This window comes from Pleurodeles waltl, chromosome 4_2 (genome assembly GCF_031143425.1).
Source record: "Pleurodeles waltl isolate 20211129_DDA chromosome 4_2, aPleWal1.hap1.20221129, whole genome shotgun sequence".
NCBI classification, from domain to species: domain Eukaryota; kingdom Metazoa; phylum Chordata; class Amphibia; order Caudata; family Salamandridae; genus Pleurodeles; species Pleurodeles waltl.
Genome location: NC_090443.1, coordinates 672,440,828 through 672,464,507, shown reverse-complemented (window position 1 = coordinate 672,464,507; position 23,680 = coordinate 672,440,828). Strand labels below are relative to the sequence as shown.

The window sequence follows — 23,680 nt, the reverse complement described above, 5'->3', positions numbered from 1 at the left end:
AACAGAAAGCACGCTGCCGCAAGAAAAAAAAAAAACACATCGTAGCAGTGGGGCGCACAATGACGATTTATTTTTAATTAGCGTGAATCACACTTTAAGGAGACGGGAGCGCTTTAGCAGAGAATAATTGCAATGGAGCAGGAGAATCGCAAACGTACATTAACGCAGTTCTCAAGAAAACTGTCCAATCAAGCTAGAGATATGATACAGCCGTACATACACACTCGATAGGTTCTCAGAGTTTTATCACTAAGACGCTTCTCTCTGCATCCCTCAAACACACACTATCTGTGGCCAGATAAGGTACATGGACTCGCCTGCACACTGCGTTATTCATGAGATCATTCTACAAAAAAATCACGATTAAAACATTTCTTCACATGGGTAAGAAAGATAAAGAACATCACGTTCAAACTTCACTTTTCTTAGAAACAAAATGCTTATGTGTCGCCAAACAAGACGGCAAACAACATTAGACATTTAGAAAGGCAGCCCTATATTATTAGCTACATCATCCTAGACGTGAGTAAACTTAATTTCTCTCTTCAAAATGCATGAGCGTGTCTATGCGTTAATGTCGTGTTAATGCAAACGCTTTTAATATGCACAAAACTTCAGCATGAAATCATTTTACAAAACTTTGGCTAGTAAAAGCTCCGATGATACTCAAATTGATGCTTCTCAACAATTAAAAATCTACAGAGAAAGGATCTATCAACAATGGGTCACTACATATTTTAACTGTAGTGAATCAGGAAAATACTTTTTATTGCCAAGCAAGTGTGGGGTAAGTTCCTGGTCACGTGTGATTGTTACCCCCACAATAATACCAGGCTGTTCGTCCCTTACAGTGTTATCTATTGCTTTATTTATATTTGTGTACAATATCCCATTCTGCTGTGTCATGTTGGTGTTCTTATTTGTGAAAGTCATGTTTTACTATTTTACTTTAGACTAAGATCTTTTTGTTTTCTAAACGTAAATTGATACGCTGATCTCGATTTATGCTGCAAAAGATTACTTTCTAATTAAATATGGTTGAACCAAAAAAAAATTGCATAAAAAGAAACCAGATGTGCTAGAGAAGTGAGAGTTGCAGCACTGTACATTTGCCTTTCTACATGTTTGCATTGCACAAATATATACCTTTTGAAGCACTGGTGGTGGGGGGGGAGGGGCGGGACTAAGTTTATCCAGAATCACACAATTACTGATCAAATACAGGAGCCACAAATACACAATTTAGCCACTAGACCATGTATGCTATGATTCAAGTTAATTACACTTGCTCAGATAAAAAGAGCTACTGCTTCAATTCAAGCATTCTGGTAGACAGATTCTGATACTAACAGTGATAATACCAGTATTCAATTTGTGCTTGTTGTTTCCGGTGCTGAGCACCGGCACTTATTTTTGAGGGCCGGCGCTTAGTCTTCTGCCTCAAGCATTTGCTGCGAGCAAAAGACACGTTTGGGAAAGACGGAGGAAGAGAAAAATGAAAAAGCGTCCAGATGAGAGAAAGCAGAAAGCTGCAAGAGTGAGATGGAGGGGCAGGGAGTGGCTGTAAATGGATTGAAACGGTCAGAGATGGCATCGGGATTACGCTGCCTCAGTATTCCGTGTTGGCAGATTTAATTGCAGCAACCCTGTGTTTAACAGGGTGGCTTTGAGCACCGGCACCTTTTTATTTACAAATTAAGCACTGGATAATACATACAAGAACTTTAAACATCAAAATTACTATTTTGTATTAAAAGTTTATTGGGCAGATATATTTTCTAAATTACTGGTTACTTACATATCAACATCCTTAATGAGCTGGTACATTAAACTGATTCCTGTATGTAGTATTCATCTACAAATCTTGCGTTTGCAGGCACTAATTTTCAGATTCTCATAAAACATTTTCAAATAAAAAAGAAATTTCTCTTTTCAGTAGAAAGGGCAAAATATTCCATCAAACGATCTTCTGATAGCCCCATTCATCCCATCTACGCATTATAATAACCCAATCTTTACACATGAAGTCCAGGCAGGAAATACTGTAGGGGAGGCAGGAAACAGAATGAAACATGGAATAGAAAGGGATACAGGCAATGGGTTGGGAACAGGGGTGTATTTATTAATATAGTTCATCAGGTGCAGAGTACTACTGCCGAAGGTTTGAAGGGGACCACTGCAATAATAGGTGTATTGTCTTACAACCAGTGGTATTAAGCAGCATGGCACCCTTGCTACTCCACTAACGTGGAAAGTGGACCAACAGCAAGCTCCAGCCATATCTGTCACTGTGCATCACAGACCATGGCAGCCAGTAAAGCAAGGAAATTCCTGCTAAGGGAGATAGGGATGCAGTAGGGGAGCAAGGAGGGTTAGGTAGTGAAACGAAGCCCAAAACTGGGATGGGGTAGAAAATCAGGAAACTCATATGAATGGAGGCTGACTTTGGTGGACTCCACTTCTTAAATCAATGTGCCAATGTTACTAGACCCTTGGAAGCTTGAACACCACAATGCTGTCTTCATTTTGCACTGTATCCCCCACTTTACATGAGACCTTCAGGCAGCTCTATGGCGAAATGCCCCCAAACTTATATATGGAAAGTCTGTTGCCCTCTAGGTTCGCACTGAACTTGCTTTCAGTCTTTTAGTGTGGTATGGACATTAACTGCTAGCAAAAATATTTACCACTAGCTATCCTATTTTTCACTCTATTGTAAGAACTTAGAAGAAGTGCATCCAATAGGAACAGAACTTCTGGCCAAGCTGGCACTCTGCCGCCAACATGCTGGTCACAGGTGCTCTAGATATACTTCTCAATGCAATGAGTCAGTCCCACTGGCAACTCTGGCAAACAGCTCCCTAGAAAAACAGGGTGAAATATGTTTTTATAATAGTTTCTGTGCTATGGAATACTTACTAAAACTGCCCAGTTGTTTGTATGCCCACTTCGGAAAAACTGCTGTGTTCGATACTGCAAACGGAAAAAGTGGAACAAGAATGAATCATTACATTACTGATAGGTTAGTAATTGTTCTAAAAAAATATGGTTATTCAGAAGAAAACGTACTCTGATCCAAATAAATGAAAGTGATAACCTTTATATGTCTTTATTATAGGGGTTAAACGCCACATTTATAGCATGGCATTTGAATTAAAAAAAGGACAATATGAACACTTAAAAAAAATAAAAAAAATAAAAAAAAAAAGCAAATCAAAGCCCAAGTTGAGTAAAATAGTCTGAGGGTGTTTCATGGTAAAGTAGTACGACGTAGCACTTACGAATACAAATATACCTAGACATATGAAAAGAAGTAGAAATCCTGTAAGAAGAAGGCCGGTGCAGAACAGAAATGTTAATAACACCAGTTATTGAACTATACTCATTGTAGAGAACCACGAGTATTAAGAGTTACAGTGAAGCAAAATTGGAAGGAACGATTTAACCTACAAATAACTACAAAGATCGTAAAGCAATGTAAGCGGGAACTGAAACTTGAAATTCGGATACAATAGGTGATCTATGAAATATGAACCTACAACGCTCACAATGCAACTGGAGGTCAGAAACAGAGGAAGGCTTTTAAAGCCTTGATGCATCCCCGAAATTGATTTCAAATTTGTTGAAATGAGGTCACAACACAGGTTTTTCAATTCAACCACTGCCTTACAAGGGGCAAGTGGTGGCACAGCCTGAGCAATTTTTCACTATAACAAAAATTATTTGAACAAGATTTCAAATATTAGGCTGTGCACTTGTTTAACTGTATAAAACCAATACTGCTAAACTACTCAGGAGGTCGTCCAAACAGGAACACCAGATCACTGATTAGAGGAAACAAAAATGTACCTTTTTCAGCATAGGTCATCATGAGGTTTCATAATCAAATGTGGCTCAAACCCACTGATGCATGATGAAAACTCAATTCCAACCTCCTCCAAAGCCAATTTAGGATTGTTCAATGCCTATTTACTTAGCGGTTGGTTGTGCTCCCACATAAGATTCAAAAGTTTGCAGTGTGTTTACATGCATTGAGACACGCAATCTATTCTGGTCCATGTAGACTTCTATCTTGTATTTCCACACATTCCTCAAAGTCATTGTGGATAATATCAATGACTAAACTCCCGACATATTTCAGCATCTTTACTGGTAATCGGAGGAGCTGAATTTTGCATTTCAAGTACTATAAGGTACTGAAACATTTTATTTTGGGCTTCTGAAATGAAGGCAAATTTAACAGGAGAACTCTAAAATATACAACAACAAGGCCCATCATGCAATTAAGAGAGGAGGAATAGCCATAAAAGCCGGCGTACACACCTGAGAGATTGTAATGCTTATTTGCTCACTACAAATAAGTTGAGCAAAGTTGATTTTTTCCATAAAAGTTGATTCCTAAAGTTGATTTTTTTTTTTTTTTTTTTTTTTAAATCTGCAATGAGTTGAGCCATGACTGACTGAGATTAGCCTAAGGGACTCCACTATTCCATTCTACAAACGCTATTTTATCAATGTATCATAAATGCTGCCTCTCAGAGAGGGACTGAATTGTGCTCCTTCAAAAATGTATTTTTATTTTCCAGTTAAAGTACAGCGGGAGCTTATATTGCATAGGCATGCCCCTCTTTGTGGTAAAGCCAGATATCTCATACACAACCACTAGAAAATGCAGATTTCCCAGATGTTGATGTAAAGAAATATGCAGAGTACATGGTAACAGTAACAAGCTAATGAGCCAAGAATAGCAGGGTCATAGCTTTACATACATATTAACTCATTTTCCAAACTATTGCAGCGGACTTCCAAGCAAGCTCCTTCTAGGATGTATGTATGTTGCTCAAACCAGGTTCCAAGTGAGCAAGTTGAGAAAGACTTCTTAGTAAAAATTCTTAAGCACATTTAAATACTAAATCATGCACATGGTCATACGCTTGGCTGTTCTGAGAACCACCCAGACTACAGTATTTGGAAATATGTGTATGCAGTCTTATCTCTAGTAAAATTACCTACAGATTCTTTGTGCCCCAGGGTAATCTTTCTTGGCTCCAGGCAAGTACATTATTTGGGTAGTTTCTAAAGAGCATATAGTTACTTCCCCATCAGTTCTGGGTAGATTTTAAAGAGCATTTAACAAAACTGTCTCAAATCCCACATATTCATGTTGATTGCTCCTCCAGTCTGGACTCTCTAGGTCAACTAGCTTCGCTGCTTTAGTGAGAACATTCCTGTGGGTTGTCTCTCTGCCACTCGAATCAAACCAAGGACTGCAATGCTATCCTCTCTGGGATAAAAGGCAAATGCGGATGTGTGCCTATCTTTCACCCTGCTTCATTTCACTCTGCGTATAAATGTATCTACTGTAGATGATTGCAGTGATGCAGAGGTGCATCTATCCAATTTTCAAATACAAGATAAAAACACCTCTCACTTACGTCACTCACAACTCACACCATTCCAACTGATCACAATAATACAATAATGTTAAGGGCATGGGCTCTACCTCTCATGCATGTTCAATAAGGGCACACTAAGTCAGAATAGCAGTACCACTGTGGTCAATCATACACATAAATGACTTTCCACATAGGCCTAACTCTCCTCTTCCAGCCAAGAACTACTCCACGGTATAGCATGCTACCAGACTGCTAAAGCACATTGGTGCCTCATCAGGGTTACGAAGCACTCAAATACTACTACACTATAAAACAATCAAAATGAAACTTTCAAGTTCAGCTATGATATGGTCAAGCAGACAGTCTGTAATATCTGATAGAATGACGCAGATAATCTGTCATATAGGAGATTTTCCCCTCAGGAGATAAAAGGCCCTCTTCTCATCTACAAGGATAAGGTTTGAGATTGAAAAGTAACGTGGCAGAATGGATCTGGTTGAATCTGGGCATTTTTCCACACATCTAAAAAGTATCTGTAGGATGTTGGTGTCACAAACACATCTGCCCTCTGCTTTGGACCTACGTATGGGCTTGGCCACTTGCACTTTTATCGAATCCTACAGCACTCTCCCGTATCTGATAACATTAGTATAACTGCAACCTGCATGTTTTGAAGTGAAGAGGCTGCTTGTACAGCATCTACTACATCACAATATCATTTTGAAAGGAACAAAAAGTTACATCAATTACCTCAGTGTTAATAACCTTTTCTGCACAGATACAACAAAGTTGTGATTGACTCTACTGATTATGCCAATAAAGATACATTACACTGAAAAAGTACTCTATTGTATTAGATAGCAGTTGGCAGCATTACCGCTGTGCCATGTTTGATTGCCAACTAGAATAGTGCATTCCTAACAGCATGATAAATAAAGTTAAATTGTTTTCAAATGCTCTCTAGCTTCCCATTATTTTCTTTTTTAATTTGCTGATCTGGGAACATAGTTAGGGCCCACTGACTGCCTGCTGGGGATTCTCCCACATGGCTAAACCTTTGTTATCTCATTGCAAGAATAATTAAAACATTTGACAGAATGGTCCTTTTCTTTGCAAAGGGAGCAGTTTCTTACAGACTTGTTAGGAACCTGAATCAACCCATAAGTAGGTTCCTGTGCCTATGCTCTGAAACAAGTTCCATCGATTTGCTGTCCCAACCAAAAAAATAAAAATGACATAGCATCTACCAAAATGAGCCTCTCGATGGTCATGTTTTCCTGGCACATCAAGAGGCACGAGATTCTGATGGCAGGAAGGCAACTGATGAGATTTCCTTCTTCTATTTTTGTTTTAATAGTGAGATGGAGGCCCAGAGTAGGGTAGTTTCCACTGGCCCGTTTTGTGGCTCGAAATCTATACCAATGGGAAAATGCAATTTCACTGCTTAACCACAAACTGTGAGCACAGTCGAATAATCATCAGAGGCTCCAGTGGTCTTACCAACAAAGGCCTGTAAAATTTCTGTTAAGGGCAGAGGAGAGTTCATGTTAGAGATAGCATATCACCAAAACTTGGGGACTGCACCATTTCCTAAAAAACGAGATAACTGGACTTCTAGCTCCTGCAATATTTCAAAGCCAGAAGAGGAAGGATGTCCAGTTAGAGCTGCAGATCTCTTTATTTGCAGGTCCCAAAAGTACCTGAAAGCCTTACCCTTATTTGTTGATGCAAACTCTTCTATAGGCGTGAGCAGTAACTGCATTTAATTAAGCCTATCCCAAACTCACGGCTTGAACTGCCTCCAAAGTTTCCCATCTACAACAACCCCAAAAAACTTGAAAAACTGAAAAACGTTATATGTGCTAGCTTGGTAATTTCCTATGGCTTTGTGACGATTTGCATTAGGGATGAAGGGGCACTAACACAAAAAAAAACTGTTTTGGCTGGAACCAGAATGCACTACTATTTTAAATTCGATAAACGTCTTCTTGTCTTGAAGTAGTACTTTAGGAAAATGCAAGCTGAGAGGCAGTCCTCCTGGTTGAGGGCAAATGCTTTAAACATATCTGTTTGCTGTGGTTTTCATCCTGGATAGTGTTTTTTATCCTGGTCACTCAATGGAAACTGCTCTACTTTCTGTTGCCAACTATATTCTTCAGGTCCATCGCCAGAAATGTTTTTGTCTTTATTAGGATATATCTACGGATTTCAACATATCATATCATCCTGATACGACTCCTTCCCTCTCATCTTTGGGAACATCATGTTCAGCATGGGAATGCTTTCTCTTTAATCTTTCAAATAGCACTTTTCCTGCCTCTTGGAAAGACTCTCATTCACCTTTTAATCTTCTACATAACAAAGCTCCCAAATGGTCTGTTCTGGTTCTTCACGCTATTCCAATTGTATATTATCCTCTGTATTCTTATATTGAATAATTTCATTTTAATTCTAATTTCTATGCTAGTGATTTGCAAATAATTGTTTTGTGAACTCTATCCAGGAAACATGTATTTACTATTTAATCTACTATTTCCTTCACAAATTTCCCCTTATTTAAAAGGACGGAGGCTGTGAGCTAACTTCTTTTGTTTCCAACTTAAAATGTTCTTTGTACTTCGATGTATTCACTCCTTCGCCTGTTTTCTGTGTTCTCACATCTACCTTCACATTCTATGCTGTACTCTTTATTATCTGTCATTTGCCTTGCGTAAGAGACTTATTGTTTCCATGTTTTTTTTCAGTTTTAGTATCTTGAACAAAAAAAAAAAAAGGAGTCCACAGAAGATGTAGAGTTTTAGAATCACTTCCGCCCCCCAAACCCTTCAAAAAGTAAGCAGAGAGAAGGATGTACTTTGTCTAGCAGCCTGATAATATGCCATGGAGGAGACTGCGCAGATAATAAAAGATTTGCTATGTTGCCCATTTGATTAAGACAACAGATATATTTCTCAGGAGTATGTTCAAGGCCCAGAGATGATGAAAACGTCTTGCTTGTCTCAGAAATGGTCGACAAGTGTCGTGAGTTGCATAATATGAGTCTACAATAAGTGAACTTAAAGATCTCTTAAAGAGAATAACTTACTCAATATACCTGTCCTGCTTACTCAAATCTCCAACATTCCAAGAGGACCTCAGAAAAATAATTCCAGGGGTATTTAGGGCTTTTAATGCATTGGGCGCAATGTTTTTCTTTGATATCGGTTGGCCATTCTTTGCACGTGGAGCTCCCCGCTGGCAAAGTCGGTGTCTGGCTGCCGCCTTGACATAACATAGTCCTACCTGGCTCACAGGAGCTCCCTCTCACATACTTCTGGCATTGTGACCACACAAAGGGGTCCCTTCTGGGATACACGGATCATAAGTGGTATACAAAGGCATTAGTGGCATGTTGTGTGAACACACGAAGGTGAAACTGAGCTGGAGGCCGAATTTTTCGAAAATATTGTGGTTCACTGGAATTTGAGGCAATTAAATGCTTGATGCAAACAACAAAGTGAGATGTAGGAACATAACTAGCATATTTACTCAAAGTGACAAACTGGCATGAAAGCAAAACTAACATACAGGTGAGTTGATTTTTGAGCTGTTACAGTAAAAAGAATAATCTGTTTTTTTAGGTATACTTACTTTATTTTCAGAATTTAACACGATTTTATTTGGGGGAAATAGCAAGAGTCAATGGATAAAATTAGTGCACTGCCCAAAAAGATTTAACACCAATGCTAGGGGCCGCTGCTAACTTGGGCTCTCAACCTGTTCCAGGAGCAACCACAGAGAAATCGGGCATGGTAAAGCAAAATCTGATGCAGAGTCTTTTAATTAACACAAGCTTTGAGACATTCAATATGCTACCTGTGGGCAGGTGACATCTGTAGATGTTTTTAATGGGCACCTCACTACAACTATAAAACAAAAATACAAATGTAGGGGCATCTCTACCACAAGAACAAATATTAAGTCCTTATAACATGGTGGACTGCGCAGTTAGTAGGGTTGTCTCTTTTGGGAGAATCGGAGGTCAAAAGTTGGCTTCTGAATCTAAGATCTCTCCAGACACAAAAACTGCAAACATATCCGCAATCTGGAAAGGCATCCTACCTCCTACTAGAGCAGCAAATGAGTACATATCGCACCTGTGCCTGAGGTTCAGGGACAAACCTCGTGTCAGCGATCCAAGACCTCCCATATGTAGAGATGAGGACAATCCGCAGGTGAACAACATCAGCCATGGTAATCATGGATTTAAGAAGGGGGCTCTGTTTTCCTTTCAAAGGGAGGCAGACCCAGTGACGCCAGTTGTGTAACAGGAGTTCAGGAACAGGGACATTAGTGGACCCAAACCATCCACTCACCAATCACGGGAGCACCAGGAAGGGTTCTACAGTCTTCGGTATAAGGCAGGAAACAAGAGCACTAGTGACATAGTACACGAATACCCCTGTCAGCAATTAGCATTAATGACCACAACTCAGTAAAAAGTACGAATGGCCAGAAGTCAAGTTCTCATTACGAGTGACCTCTTAATTCAGATGGAATTAAGACACCAGCTGACTCCTCATGTGTCTGTGCTGTATCGCCTAGAGATTTCACTTGCCAAAAAGTAGCTAAACTCTTTCGGTGAAAGTCTGGGGCAAAATAAGGAATTGCTGGGTAAAATGAATTACTCATTAACTGAGGGTTCCTCGTTTCTTATTGGACCATCAGGGTCCAAATCATATTGGGACAGATTTCCCACCAACAGCAATATAAGCAGCCCCTGTCTCTCCAACGCCAGGGTTGGGGAAATATTGGTGCTTTTATCAGACCACCAGCAACCCATATAAAGGCATTACAAATAACCAACTTTAGTGGCGCCACACAACGAGCATTAGTGGCCTGCTTTTAGTATCCATGCCAATCTGCATTACCGCCATGGGAAAAAAGTCATCCATGCTGGCCCTTTGAAATCCAGAGTGGCAAAGGTGCAGTGGGCGAGCACCAGCTGCTCAGAGACCTGTTAATTCAAGGGACCCAGTGGAGCCATATGCACCCTAGGCAGTTACTCAGTGGCAGCATGAAGGATATAAGCTGGCTCTGTAACTAAAAGCAAATGGTCAGAGCAAAAGCCTGTGGATGGATTCTTGCTAGCACCAATACTGAGTGAAAAAGCATAAGCAGGGATATGGGTACACTGTCATAATGGAGCTGAACTGCTGATGAAAGTGTATTGTAGAAAAGAGGTGAACCATTGCTGGGAAGACTGTGCTCGTCCACTGTAAGTTAATGTCGTAAACATCAGCAGAGGTGAACCAGAGTTCCGAAGGTGATGAAAGCTTTCTATATGGTAATGGTATTAAAATCAGAGGTGAACTAGTGCTGGGGTGATACCACTTTTATGTGGTGTTGTAGTTAATTGAAGTGCATCGCTGTTGGGAGTATGATGCTTAAGTTTAATGCCTCAGAAGTCAATAAAGTTGGAAAAATGCTGGGAGGGCTGTGATGGACTGGTAGAGCATAGTTAGGGCTCCCAGTTTCCCGTTTTTACCGATTTTCACAGATAAATACGAGTTTCCTGTCTGTACTTATTTCTAAAAGTGGAAAAATTCAGAAAATTGTGCTTCTTGTGCGTGACTTTTCATGCTGTCCTTCATTAATTTCAGGCCAACAGCTGAGCAGATAGCATGGGGAGTTAAAAAAAAAAAAAAAAACAGAATTAATTTTCCTTGAATACAGGCGTATTTAAACAAATAATTGTATATAATTTTATTATTTACCTGTGGGTGTAGTGCCGTGCTATATTGGTTGTTTAATTTGCAAAAATACAACAGGCATCAAAGTACGACTGCATGTCTTTCAGTTAAATAAATGTGGAAATATACCATTTTACTACTCCATCTTAAAAGATAAAATAAATATGGGTAAATACCAGTAAATCTGGTAAAAAAATAAATATGGATAAATACAGATGAATATGTTAAAAGATAAATACAATTAAACTGGGAGCCCCAAGCATAACGCCGTTGAATATAATGGGAATAAAACATAATTAGGAGTTTGACATCCCTGTATTCACTAGTGTTGAACCGTTTCATGCAAGATGGACGTTCATGAAATGAATTCGTGTAGAGTAATAGCATAGAGATGTCGCTGGCGTCAATTCTGGTGAACCAATGCTGGGAGAATGACTCTTCACCTTGATGCCGCTGAAGCCAATGAAGGGAGGGGGGGGGTGGGGCGGGGTAATACATGTTAGGAAGAGAGTTATGCTAATGGAGAATGGAGAATGGACCCAGCTAGACATTCAAAACCTCAGGCAGCCATATATGCACAATAAATGAATGCCCAGCGTTTTTCTTTTAATAAAAGTAGAAATACTTTATTCACACCATAAATCAAAACTATACACAAGGAATATGAGCACTACAGAGAAGGTATTCTAAGGATGCTACACAGTTTATGACACAGAAACAGAATCTTTAGAAATAAGTATAGGTGCAGGCTCACTGTGGTGAAATGGAGCAGCTTTCCTGTATTCTGTGAGCCGTAGGTCAGTCTGTATGCTTTGATCAGATCGTTCTCTTAAGAGGGTTGCAACTGTATCATCCCGCCAAAATCTGTTAGCCAAGTTCTCAGTCAATGTCCTGCTCTGGCAATACTGGCACCTGAGGTAAAGCACACTTAAGACCCCCAAACCACGCACTGCAACCAATTGTGCTCGCGGTTGCAGGGGCTTGTATTTTGAGATACCATGTACTTCAGTCTGCTTCGGGCCAATTAAGGCTACAGCCGCAGGAGTAAAAACACTCTGATCCGGCAGGTCCATCACTTGCGGTCAGGGGATATTTTTCTGCAGTTCAGGATGCAAGATGACAGTCCACAGGGTACAGCAAATGCAGACACAGCCCATGTCCTCCGGAATTACTCTGTGGCGGTCGCGAGAGAGCACAGTGGTGAGTCACATGTTCACACTGGCTCATTTCTGGCACAGAGGGTTGCAGAGTGACCATCGGGTATGCTCAGGTCGATTATGGTCACACTCCCACAGCAGTCTACTGGGGCCATTCATCTCTTTGGACTCGGTGGGTGTGTTTCTCCTACTCAGGAAGTCCGCTTCTGTGCAACAAGTAGCTCTATCTCCCCTCTCAGGAGGCAGACATGCTCCCATGGCTAAGGCAGTCAAACAGTTCTCCACCAAAATGCAGACTTAACTTGGTCTCTGGGAGACTGGCTACCAGTGATACCATCATGGATCACTACAGCTTTCTGAATTCTCTGAATAGCAACCAGGTCCTTGGTCAGTTAGGCCTGGAACTGGGATAAAGCGAGAAAGTTTGGCTCTCGCTTTAATACATTATTCCTACACAAGTGGATATGGTCCTAATGTCTAAAAGTCTAGGAACCAGTGTTTTGTTATTTCTTTCATGTTTTGTTTTCTGGCTGTAGCACAGACGTAGTCCTTATACATGGTGATGGCTCCACACTGGTTTTCACATTTGCTTGGATTTTTCTTCTGAATGCAGTAGCTTATCTTGGTGCCTTTGCCTTCAGGTGTTTCTGCACTACACTGCACCCCTACAGGAGAACTGTCAGTGCCACTCATTCTGCAGTTAACACTTTGCTTCCCTAATTTTAATGGCACACACCAGCTACTGTCTGCACATTCAATAAAGTCTTCTTTACGGTGGGGTCCAAACATCAGTCCCTGTATATCATCATTGGCGGGAATCTACTTATATTTTAAGGCAGTAATCTGGCCGACTGTAACTTAAATTCTGTAACCATGCAAATGAACTTGTACAGTATTTGCCCTCTTTGCTGCTTACTCAGACAAAGTGCCTGGGCCCAATTATACCCTAGCAGCGAGTGAAATATAAGGTTTTTTGGTGGGACATTACTACCACAAAAGTTTCCTCAACTACTATTCTGTGCAGTCCTGGCTGGGGTCATTAGTGATGTAATGATGCTTAATACCCTGCTTGAAGTCTGTAGAGAGCTGAAAGAGCACTAGGGGTAGTGGATTGAGAGTTCTGAAATGCACTTGGTCGCAATCAAGGAAACTGAATTTCTCTCAGCATAATTATAGAGAGACACAATCTCTACTACAGGTATCCAGCCCCAGGAGAGTTGACAGAGGCCTACATGGCAACCCAGTGCATGTTGGAATCTACGTGTGCTTTCGGGCACACAGATGAGCTAAAACCTGTTCTAATAGTGATGAGAACAACATGTACTAAGGAACAGGAGAAAATGCTTTGTAACAAAGACTGAAGCCTGAATAGAATGATCAGCATTATCAAGAGAATGGAACTCTGGGCCAAGGCAAGAAGAACGCTGAGAAAGCTGGATTTTCAAGCTACTGATGTCAACTTTGTGAGAAACAAAAACAAGGTTATCAAAGCTAAGGCAAGTTCCCTGCAAACAAAATTAATGCAGAGGAATTCAATAGAAACGCACGCTACCGTTCTAAAGCCAGTAACCACTGGCAATCAATAGATATTGTCCTGCTTCAGGCAAAGCCTGTTGCAGATGTGGTAAGAAGGATCATTTTCCAAGGTATGCAAAGGTAGTAAATCAACCTAAGGGAGCCTTCACCATCAACCAAGAGAATGAAGATGCACTGGATATCGAGGAGCACATGGAAGACTTCTTGTTGGTAGGAATCCTAGACAAGAGTGATGAGAATGTCCATCCAGGTGTGCTGAACAGGTCAATCGCTCAGATGCAGAGGGTCCTTATTGACACGGGATCAAGAATCACCATTATTGCCATGGAAACGAACAACAACCATAATGAAAGAGGAACTGCACTGTAGTGGTATGGTGCCAGGTGCATAAAGGAGAGACAATCAAAATCAAAGTTGTTTTCAAAGCTGAACTATGATTTGAAGCAAGAAAGACTATCAGAGTTTGTGGTCAAACAAGGTGTAAATATCCAGGGAAGGACAAAGCAAATAACTCTACCTATGATGATCAATCCATGCAAGGCACCATAGGTATCCGGTATTGCTGAGAGTTCTAGATGGTAGTCTAGAAGACTATGTCAATGTTTTAGACCCAAACTGGGAGGACTCAAGGGATTCCAGCACTGCATATAACAAAGACTGAGCAAATTGCATAAACAAACCAACTTCCAATAGTCCCATAGCTGTGGCTAAAGGAAAAAAAAAAAAAAAAAAAAAGAAGAAGAGGAAAAGAGTCTGAAGAATTAAGACTGCATTAGCCTTCGCCAGCTGAACCACAAAGTGGCAGTGGAATGCCAGCTTCAGCTCCTCATCCAAGAAACTGTAACCAACACTTAGTGATGCAAGGATTTTCTATATTCTCTGCTTCACTGCTGCAGATCACGGAGTTATTTTGCAAACTGATTCAAGAGACCACATTGTGCTCCTCACACCCCAGGGGGTATTCATATTCTGCTGAATGCCCTTCTGCTTACATTCAGCCTCTGCCCAGAATCAGAAAATAATAAGCAAGCTCTTTGAAGGCATGGAGCATGTGCATGCCTTCCAAGATGATGTGGTAATTTATTCCACTACCCAAAAGGAAGAACATATTACCAAGTTGTGTGAGGTGCTGCAAAGATTCCAGAACAGAGGTTTAACACTCATGAGGACGAAATGCAGGTTCTTATACACCAGTGTGTAGTATTTGAGACATGTCATCAGTGCTGATGTCCTCCTTCTCAAGTCAAGTTTTGTGTCTGTCATCACAAAGTCACCAAGACCACGCAACAAAGACAAACCTGTGTCTTTTCTTGGACTATATAAGTTCTACTCAAGGTTCATAAAAAGCTATGCAGAAAAGATGGAACATGTGAGGAGACGGACCAAAAAGGATGCAGAATTTGTACTGGGAGAAAACAGTGACAAATGCCTGCAAGAAATGCAGGATGCATCTTCCTTGAAGTTATTCGATGAGACTCTGAGATCTGTGGTGACTGAGGACATAACCATCTAAGCATGGGTACAAACTTAAGACATGTCAAACCAGGTGAAGGATGGTTAAATAGCCTCTAAATCACGCAAGCTGAAGGGTTCTGAGACAAAAGATTCTGAAACAGACCCAGAACTTCTGGTGTGTGTTAGGCAGTGGCAAAGTTCAACAGTTTCTTGTACAATTAATCGTTCCATGTTAGAACCGATGACAAACCTTTGGAGAGTATGCAGGAGAAGGTTGATTCAGAGAAGCCATTTCCATGTATTGCTAAGTTAGCATTCAAATTACAGGACTATGTGTTATGAAGCCCATCAGAGTTTAACTGTCCATTCGTAATCAGGGCCTAAATGAAATTTGGAGCAGGTCTTGAATCTGTAGGACAATGTCACTTGTGGACAGAAGTGCCTTGGACAAGTGATTTGGTGTCACCCTGACTGTACTGCTCTGTCGCGGGAGCACAGGGCAGCATTGTAGCCTGAGGGTTATAATATAGTTCTTTTGACTCAATTAACTACAGGTCTCCTAGTCATCATTCTTCTATACCCTCAAGGCCGAGTAGTCATGATACTTAAATAACCTCAAGACAGTCACAATCATATTACATACACAGAAATGATCTATAATGCTGCACAGAAGTCTTCCATGCATCAAAAATATGAATGCCATGAAGAAGTGATAGCATTAATCGTGAAATGTATTTTCCCAAGTGGCACATTTGTGTGAAATATTTTTAGCAATGTGTGCTGAACTTAAAAGAAACATCTTTTGCCACATGTACAAAGATTAAGGCCCTCATTACAACCATGATGGTCACACGAGGCCGACCGCCAAGGTTGTACCGCCAGACGGCCGCCAATGCAGCCAGAAACCCGCTGGCCGCATTTGGACATCCCCGCTGGGCCGGCCGTAACATTGCAGCCAGCTCCTAATGGTGCCGGCGACAATGTGGCGGTTCGGTGGGTGCAGCAGCACCCGTCGCGATTTTCACTGTCTGCCTGGCAGACAGTGAAAATCGCAACAGGGCTGTGCCTGGGGGCCCCTGCTAAGTGCATGGGCAGTACAGGGGCCTCCAGACTCCCCTTCCCGCCAGCATTTCCAAGGCGGTGTCTACTGCCATGGACAGGCTGGCGGGAAGGGGAGTCAAAATCCCCAGGGCAGCGCTGCCCTCGTGGATTGAAACCGCCGGGACAACCATGGCGGAAACCCGCCGGTCCCAGTGGTGTGACCGCAGCGCTACCGCTGCGGTCAAAATATGAGAATTGTACCACCAGCCTGTTGGCGGTACGATCGCCTCTTCAACCCTGGCGGTCTTTGACCACCAGGGTTGTAATGAGGGCCTAAGTGTCAATAAATAAGATCACATGCAATTTTGATGAATTTTGAGTATGCTATCTGAGTGAAAGGATTATGTAATATGTTTTAGAAGTGAGCATAAATGGGGCCTTATGGACACCCAATACTTCTTATTGCCATAACAGTTCATGCTGATTCCATAATAATTTATGGCGTACTTACGTAGGTTTTTCTGTTTTGTAAAGTGCTTCACCTTACGAGAACAATTGACATTGTTTAGTCACATAGTTAATTTGTTGAAAAACAGAATTGCAAATTACACACAGAAATTGTTTAAAATTGCAAGGAAATTATCTGGAATTTGCCAACAATACCAAATACATTTGCCAAGATATTTATATGATACACATGTCTCTATTGTAATAATGCATGAACAGCTGAGACTTGGTGGATCTTTTCTGTAGGCCATATTCCCTCCGAATATCACAGGTCAGTTTAATTCTTGACAGTCCACATCAAATTAATGTTTAGTATCTCTGGGTCTTCACAGAATCTCTTAAGGCTCTCTGTCTGCCTGAGGATAGTAGTCAAGCACTACTGACATTGTTTCTAAGTAATTGCCCCATGTTAAACTGACTTAAGTACTTTTTACAATGTGCAATAATGTCACAAGTGATCCTCTGTTTTCCTTAATGATAGAAAGGCAGGCAATAGTTTGTTCTACTGTTAGAGAAGTCTCCCCAAATGCATGGAGGAAAGGAGAAAGAGAAGAGAAGAGAAGAGTCACAGCAGGTGATCAGTGGACAGGTGACAATGACTGGGTGAAAATTAAACAAAAGGTAGGCCACACAATGTCATGTCAAAGTTTTCAGACAAATACAAAGTCAGTCCTAATTGTGTTGCTTTGTGGTATTCACAGAAAATGAATCAGACAGGCAGCATAGTACCAGTGGGAGGAAAACCTGTAGTAAAGCTGTGCTGATGAGGTACGAGGGTATTTTGCTATGTATACCCATGTTACTACTGGTGTAGGTGAAAGGGGTGCAGGTAACATTGAATGTCTGGAAAATGTACAGGTTTAAAGACTGTCAGCGAGAGTCAGGGATTGAGAGTTGTTTGAATATAATCTTTTGCTTATGAAAGCAGGATTGGTTCAGCATGAATGCAACAGTTTGTGTTCTGTGTACGAAGCAGGGAAATAATGTATGTATGTATTTATTTAGTATTTATAAAGTGTGTTCCGGCCGAAGCGCTCAAAAGAACGGAGTAAGTGACTGACCGCAAGCCAAAAAGGTAGAAGACTGGATTAACTCAGTAAGATCCAAGTTTTGACAAACTTCCTAAAGGCCAAGAAATGTTGTTCCTCCCTTATAGACAGGGGGAGTGAGTTCCAGCATTTGGCATCAGCTACTGTGAAAGCCTTGCCCCCCCCCCCATCTAGCCCTATAGGTGCGAGGGACCTGAATCCGGAAGGCTCCCGTAGATCTAAGTTGCCGGCTGGGTCTATACCAATGTAATCTTGAGGATAGATATTCAGATCCCCTTCCACGCACAGCCTTATAGGTCAGACATAAAGTTTTTAACCTAATGTGCTTTTCTACTGGTAGCCAATGCAACTGTTTCAAGCTGCCACTGGCAGAAGCCGAGCAAGGGAGGTTTAGTTTAAAAGGGCCAGCTGTGTTCTGAATAAGCTGAAGCTTCTTAAGTGATGCGTTATCCAAATTGAGCATCAAGGCATTATAATAATCCAATTTAGATATTACCAATGCCAAAATAACTATGACTCTCCACTCCCTTGATAAATAAGGAAAGATCTTTTCCAACATTCTCAAAGTTCAGAAGCAGGTTTTAACAGCATGATTAACATGCGACTTAAAAGAGAGACAATTATCAAAAATGACACCCAGATTTCTAGTGGCCACAATAGGCACAGGAGGGACTCCACACTCGGATGGCCACCAGCGTGAATTCCATAATTCTTTGCCTGAACCGAAGCACAGAATTTCGGTTTTGTCACCATTTAGTTTAAGCCAGTTTATGCCCATCCACCTAATGACTTCTCACATGCAGTTGCTAAAGCGGTCTGCCACTTCCTCACAGTTCTTAGAGACCAGAATGATCAATTGAGTATCTTCAGCATAGGAAGTAGGCGTAAAACCAAATGTACTAATTAGTCTGGCTAGAGGTGCGACATACAAATTGAATAATGTGGGGCTGAGGGAGGAACCCTGGGGAACACCACATGGTACGGAATATGCTGGCGACCTAAAGTCTCCACAACTCACCGTGATAAATCGATCTTTCAAGAAAGATCGAAGAATCTTCAGAGCAATTTCCCTAATCCCTGCTTGATGGAGGTGGGATATCAATCTGAGGAGAAATATTATGAGATGCTGCAGATAAGTCCAATAGGACTAATATGGCTCCTTGTCCCTCATCCACCAGCCTGAGAATCGTATCAGAGGTGGTGACTAGTGCTGGTTCAGTGCTATGTGCCTGCCTGAAACCATGTTGGGAGGAGTCCAATCCTCCTGAGGTAATTAGAAAATTGGCTAATTCTTTATTAATGTGTTTTTCAAAGATCTTCACCTGAAAGGGAAGTAAAGAAATGGGCCGCAGATTGCTCAGATCATATCTTGCTCCATCAGGTTACTTTTTCAGAGGAACCACAGTTGCATCCCTCCAAGATGGAGGGTAGGCTCCCTTGGTTAAAACTTCACAAAAAACTAAGACTAGAGCAATTGAGACAGGAGCAGGAACCTGTTGAAGAATATGAGGAGGACAAGGATCTCTGGGAGAACATGATTTGATTTCTAACATTAACTTTATAAATTCTCTCAGGAGGTAGTGGCTGAAAATTAGTCAACCGAGGATAGTTAATATCTGAGGTGCTATTGACAATATCAAATACACCATCCAAGTCTTCAGCGGGATTAAAGCTAGAGTATATTTGTAGAATTTTATTTTCAAAAAAGGTAGCCACCTTATTACAAAACTCTTGTGAGTTCTCCAACTCCGGAGGAGGAATAGGGGTTTCCAAGGTACTTACAACTTTGAAATGTTCTCTGGGGTCATTAAATGCCTCCTTAATATTTTCAGTAAAATATTCAGTTTTAGCTTTAGTAGTCGCCTCTTTATAATTTTTAAGAACATCTGTTAGTTTTTCTTTCTCAACCAAATTGGGATCTAACCTCCACCGCTGTTCTTGTTGACGATATTTTCTTTGAAGTAGCTTGAGGTCCTTAGTGAACAAAGGATGTCTGCCTTTTTTTTTGTTACACGTGACACAAAGGGTTTAAGTGGGGCCAGTTGATTAATAGCAATAGATATTCCCTGATTTAAACTGTCTGTGACTGACAGAGACAGACTATTAGTGGCTACCTAGCCTGCCTCCAAAGCTGATCCTAACTCTTGCTTCTTAATACGATTCCAGTGTCTGACGAGTTTACGCTTGAAACTAGATTGCTTCGACAGGTACACCTCAGTAAATATAAAGGTTAATACATGATGATCTGTCCAGCTAAGTTGGGAATTAGTCAGCAGTAGCTGATCCTCGGCTCAAGTAAATATCCCATCTAACAGATGGCCTGCTACTTGAGCGGCAGAAGTAACAGTCAATGCCCAGTCCAAAGCTGCCATAAAACTTAAAAATTCCACAATATGTGGGTTCTAGGTGTCGACGGAGTGAAGATTAAAATCCCCTAAAATTATGGCTATAGTTGACAAAGTTAGAGGTTCTACTAAGTTTGGCCAATGCTACAAAAAGTTGGAGTAAGCGCCAGGTGGCCGATAAACTAAACGTAATTCCAATAATATGGAATTATTTTGGCATATTTTAAAATACATTGTTTCGCATATCTCAGAAGATGGAATAGTTCCATTCAATTGGCATGTAAGATGTAACTTACAAATAACTGCTAATCCTCCTCATCTACCAGTAGTTCTGTCCAGTCTATAATATGAATATCCCAAAGCTGTAGCCTCTATGAAATCAGGATTAGAGTCATTTTTTGCCCAGGTTTCCGTAATAAAAAGGCAATCAAGTTTGTGCTGCCCAATTAAATCTTCAATTTTCATTTTATGCTTACCTAAAGAACGAGCATTTATTAACGCGCAAGTTAGCATATCCCTGGTTAAGATCGATCCCTTTATGTGCCTTTTACATACCATAGATGAAAACATGCCAGAATCTGGGGTGTCCAATTGCACTGCTTACAACTCCATAATATGTAGTGCTTTATTTTTGCATGTATTTATCAGCGCCTTAGAATTTTTTTCTTCTCTTTATTAAGGCACATGCATTTCATAATTGTATTTAGCTTAGGCAGAATATTGTGCTGCTTTTACATTCTGTTGCATCTTGTGTTTCTACATTATCGTGGGTTTCTACAGCTTTCATATGTGCTGCTACATACTCACTACCCTTCTGCTGTTTATTTCAGGATGACCAGTGTTGTAATGACATGAGCTTCCAAAAAAGGAACATGATGACTTTGCTGTGTACAATTTGACGTCTCGCACTTGACTAACTGCTACCCTTCCTCCAACATTACAATGTAACCTTTTTAAACAGCGTCCGAGGTTGCACATGCACAAGAACAAAGTGGAGGGAAGGAAAAGGGAAGGGAAAGGCGATGAGGACACAGTCAGAAAACATAGCAAAGAATGCCAGGAATGAAAGTAGAAGGAGAGGTTCTACATACACCATAAAACAAGATATTGGTAGATTTAAGTATAAACCTAGTTGTTACAGGCATAACAGCAAAGATCATTTAGCATATAGCAAGGGCTGTCCTGCATGCATGCATAAGTGGAGCTTGTGTGGTGTTAAGGGCATTTTGCTACAGTAAGTAAGAGGAAGAATTGAAAAATTAAATGTGTGTATAAATAAGAGTGGGTGAGGAGAGTGACAAAGACTTAACTTCTGATGTGATGCCAATAGAGTTAAGGAAAGTTTTGTGCTAAATGAGAGCTGCAAAGAATCTATGAAAAACAAACCTGTGTGCTCCACGAATACTAGGGGTGTTCAAGTGAAAGCCTTTGCATTCAGAGAATCGCCCTATACTATGGTGCATGAAGAAATAGGGATAAAATAATTTGTCAATAAATTTAGTAGCAAACTGTAAACTTCTGACAAAGTTCAGAAAGTTACAGTGTTGAAGCTACTGAAGTTGTGGGGTATTGAGAACTGACTTTAAAATTCAAGAATAGATGTACAATGGGTGTATGTAGCAAAGAAAGGTTGATCAGTGTTAGGTTGGAATGATCAAGGTAACCTACACATGATTCTAGACCACAACAGCAAGGAGCAAATTTTGATTGTGGATGAGGGAGCCAAAACTGGCAATACTATGTTAAAGAAATTTGAACATGAAATGAAATTGAAAAAGATGTTAACCCAAAAGTACACAAAGTTAGACACGTACCTAAGATAATAAAAAATAAAAAGGTGCCTGATGAATTGGAAAAGTTGACTGAGGCAGACCATATCGAACTGATTGAAGCGTGTGAATGGATTTCGTCTTTGATTACTGACAGAGGTAGTAATAGAAATTTCAGACTGTGGGCCTGATTACAACCTTGGCGGATGGGATATCCTGCCCACCGTTTTACAAGTTCCATAGGCTATAATGGAACTTGTAATACGCAGACAGGATATCGGTCACATTTGTGACCCAGTATCCCATCCGCCAAGGTCGTAATCAGGACCTCCGTCGTTCTTCGACATCTCAACAATAATATTATCATTGATAGTTTTCAGTTACCAAAAATTGCAGATATGTTGTGATGAAGGATGAAAAATGGTTTTCAACAACTGACTTGTTGTCTGCATACCATATGGTTCCAGACCATTCTTGCAGTAAGAAGTATACAGCTTTTATTACTCTGGGTGGGTGTTTTGAGTTGAAAAGGAGGTCTTTCAAGTTGGCTTTTGCCTCTGCGGCTTTAAAAAGACTCATGTTAGAGTTTGGGAAAAGAAAACGTAATCATTTCTTTTAGGATGACATAGTTTTTGGTTCAGAAAAAAAGATAAACAAGATCAAGAGTGGAAATGATGTTCAACATGTTAGAGAAGAAGGGCCTTACAGTTGGATGTGTCAAGTGTAAGTTTTCAGAAAATAGTGGTATACAACCAGTTAAGACGAGGGTGAACCTAACTCCCTCTTATGTAGATGCTATTGAAAAGGCACCTTCCCAGAGTCAAAGGATGATGTGGGGTCAATATTTGAATGGCTGAATTTTATGCTCAGAACAATCCTGGGTTTGTGAGTAAAACTTACAATATAAAGCAACTATTACATTTTTTTTTAAAACAGATCAGTGTTCAATTGGTCTAAAGCGTGTCAGGGGAATTTTGCCACTTTTAGAAATGCCACTGCACTGAAGAGGTTTCATCTTGAAGCAGAGAATATCATAAGAGATGTGAGCAACACCAATAAGACTAGGGGCAGTGTTATCTCTAGTTGTAAGAATGGAAAGGATAGTATCATGGTTTATGCTTCACGTTCAGTAACACTCTCAGAAAAAAATACTCTAGACTGTGAGATCTTTTCCAGAGTTTGGGCCCTCAAACATGTTAGAGCATTTGTTTGGGGAAAGCATTTACAATAAGACCATAAACGTTTAACCAAAATTCTAACAACTAAGTGAACTGTAAAAAACTTCTGCGAGAACTGCCAGGTTATCCTTACAATTGAGGATTTTACTTATAAAGATGTGTGTTTGCAGAGCAAAGATAATGATGTCAAGTAATGTCATGTGAATTTGTTGATCCCTCAACTCACCCCGGAAGGTATCCTGGCACTGAAAAGGTGTAGCTGCATGAATCAAGTCAGGGTCGAGGCTAGGAGTAGAGCCATGTCTTCAGTTTCTTGCAAAATTCAAGAACCTCTGATGTGAGCAGGTAAGTCCTTCCAGGATTTTGGGTGAGGTAGGAAAAGGCAAGGCTGCCGGATCTGGTTCTGTGTATTCAGGGGATGTGTTTGAGTAGGGGTTAGGCTGAGCAGAGGTGTTGGTAGGCAAAAGGAAGTCAATGCGAATGTTGAGGTAGGTGGAGCCAAAGTGTAAGGCTTT

General features: G+C 40.7%; 1 protein-coding gene across 1 annotated transcript in view; it reads right to left on the bottom strand.

The window, feature by feature from the left end:
- Nucleotides 1-23,680, bottom strand: part of PIGK (phosphatidylinositol glycan anchor biosynthesis class K) — a 452,024-nt gene that overhangs the window by 413,901 nt on the left and 14,443 nt on the right. The window contains exon 2 of the mRNA XM_069232253.1: nucleotides 2,920-2,973. Coding sequence (XP_069088354.1) covers nucleotides 2,920-2,973 — 54 coding nt within the window. The remainder of the gene's footprint in view (nucleotides 1-2,919; nucleotides 2,974-23,680) is intronic.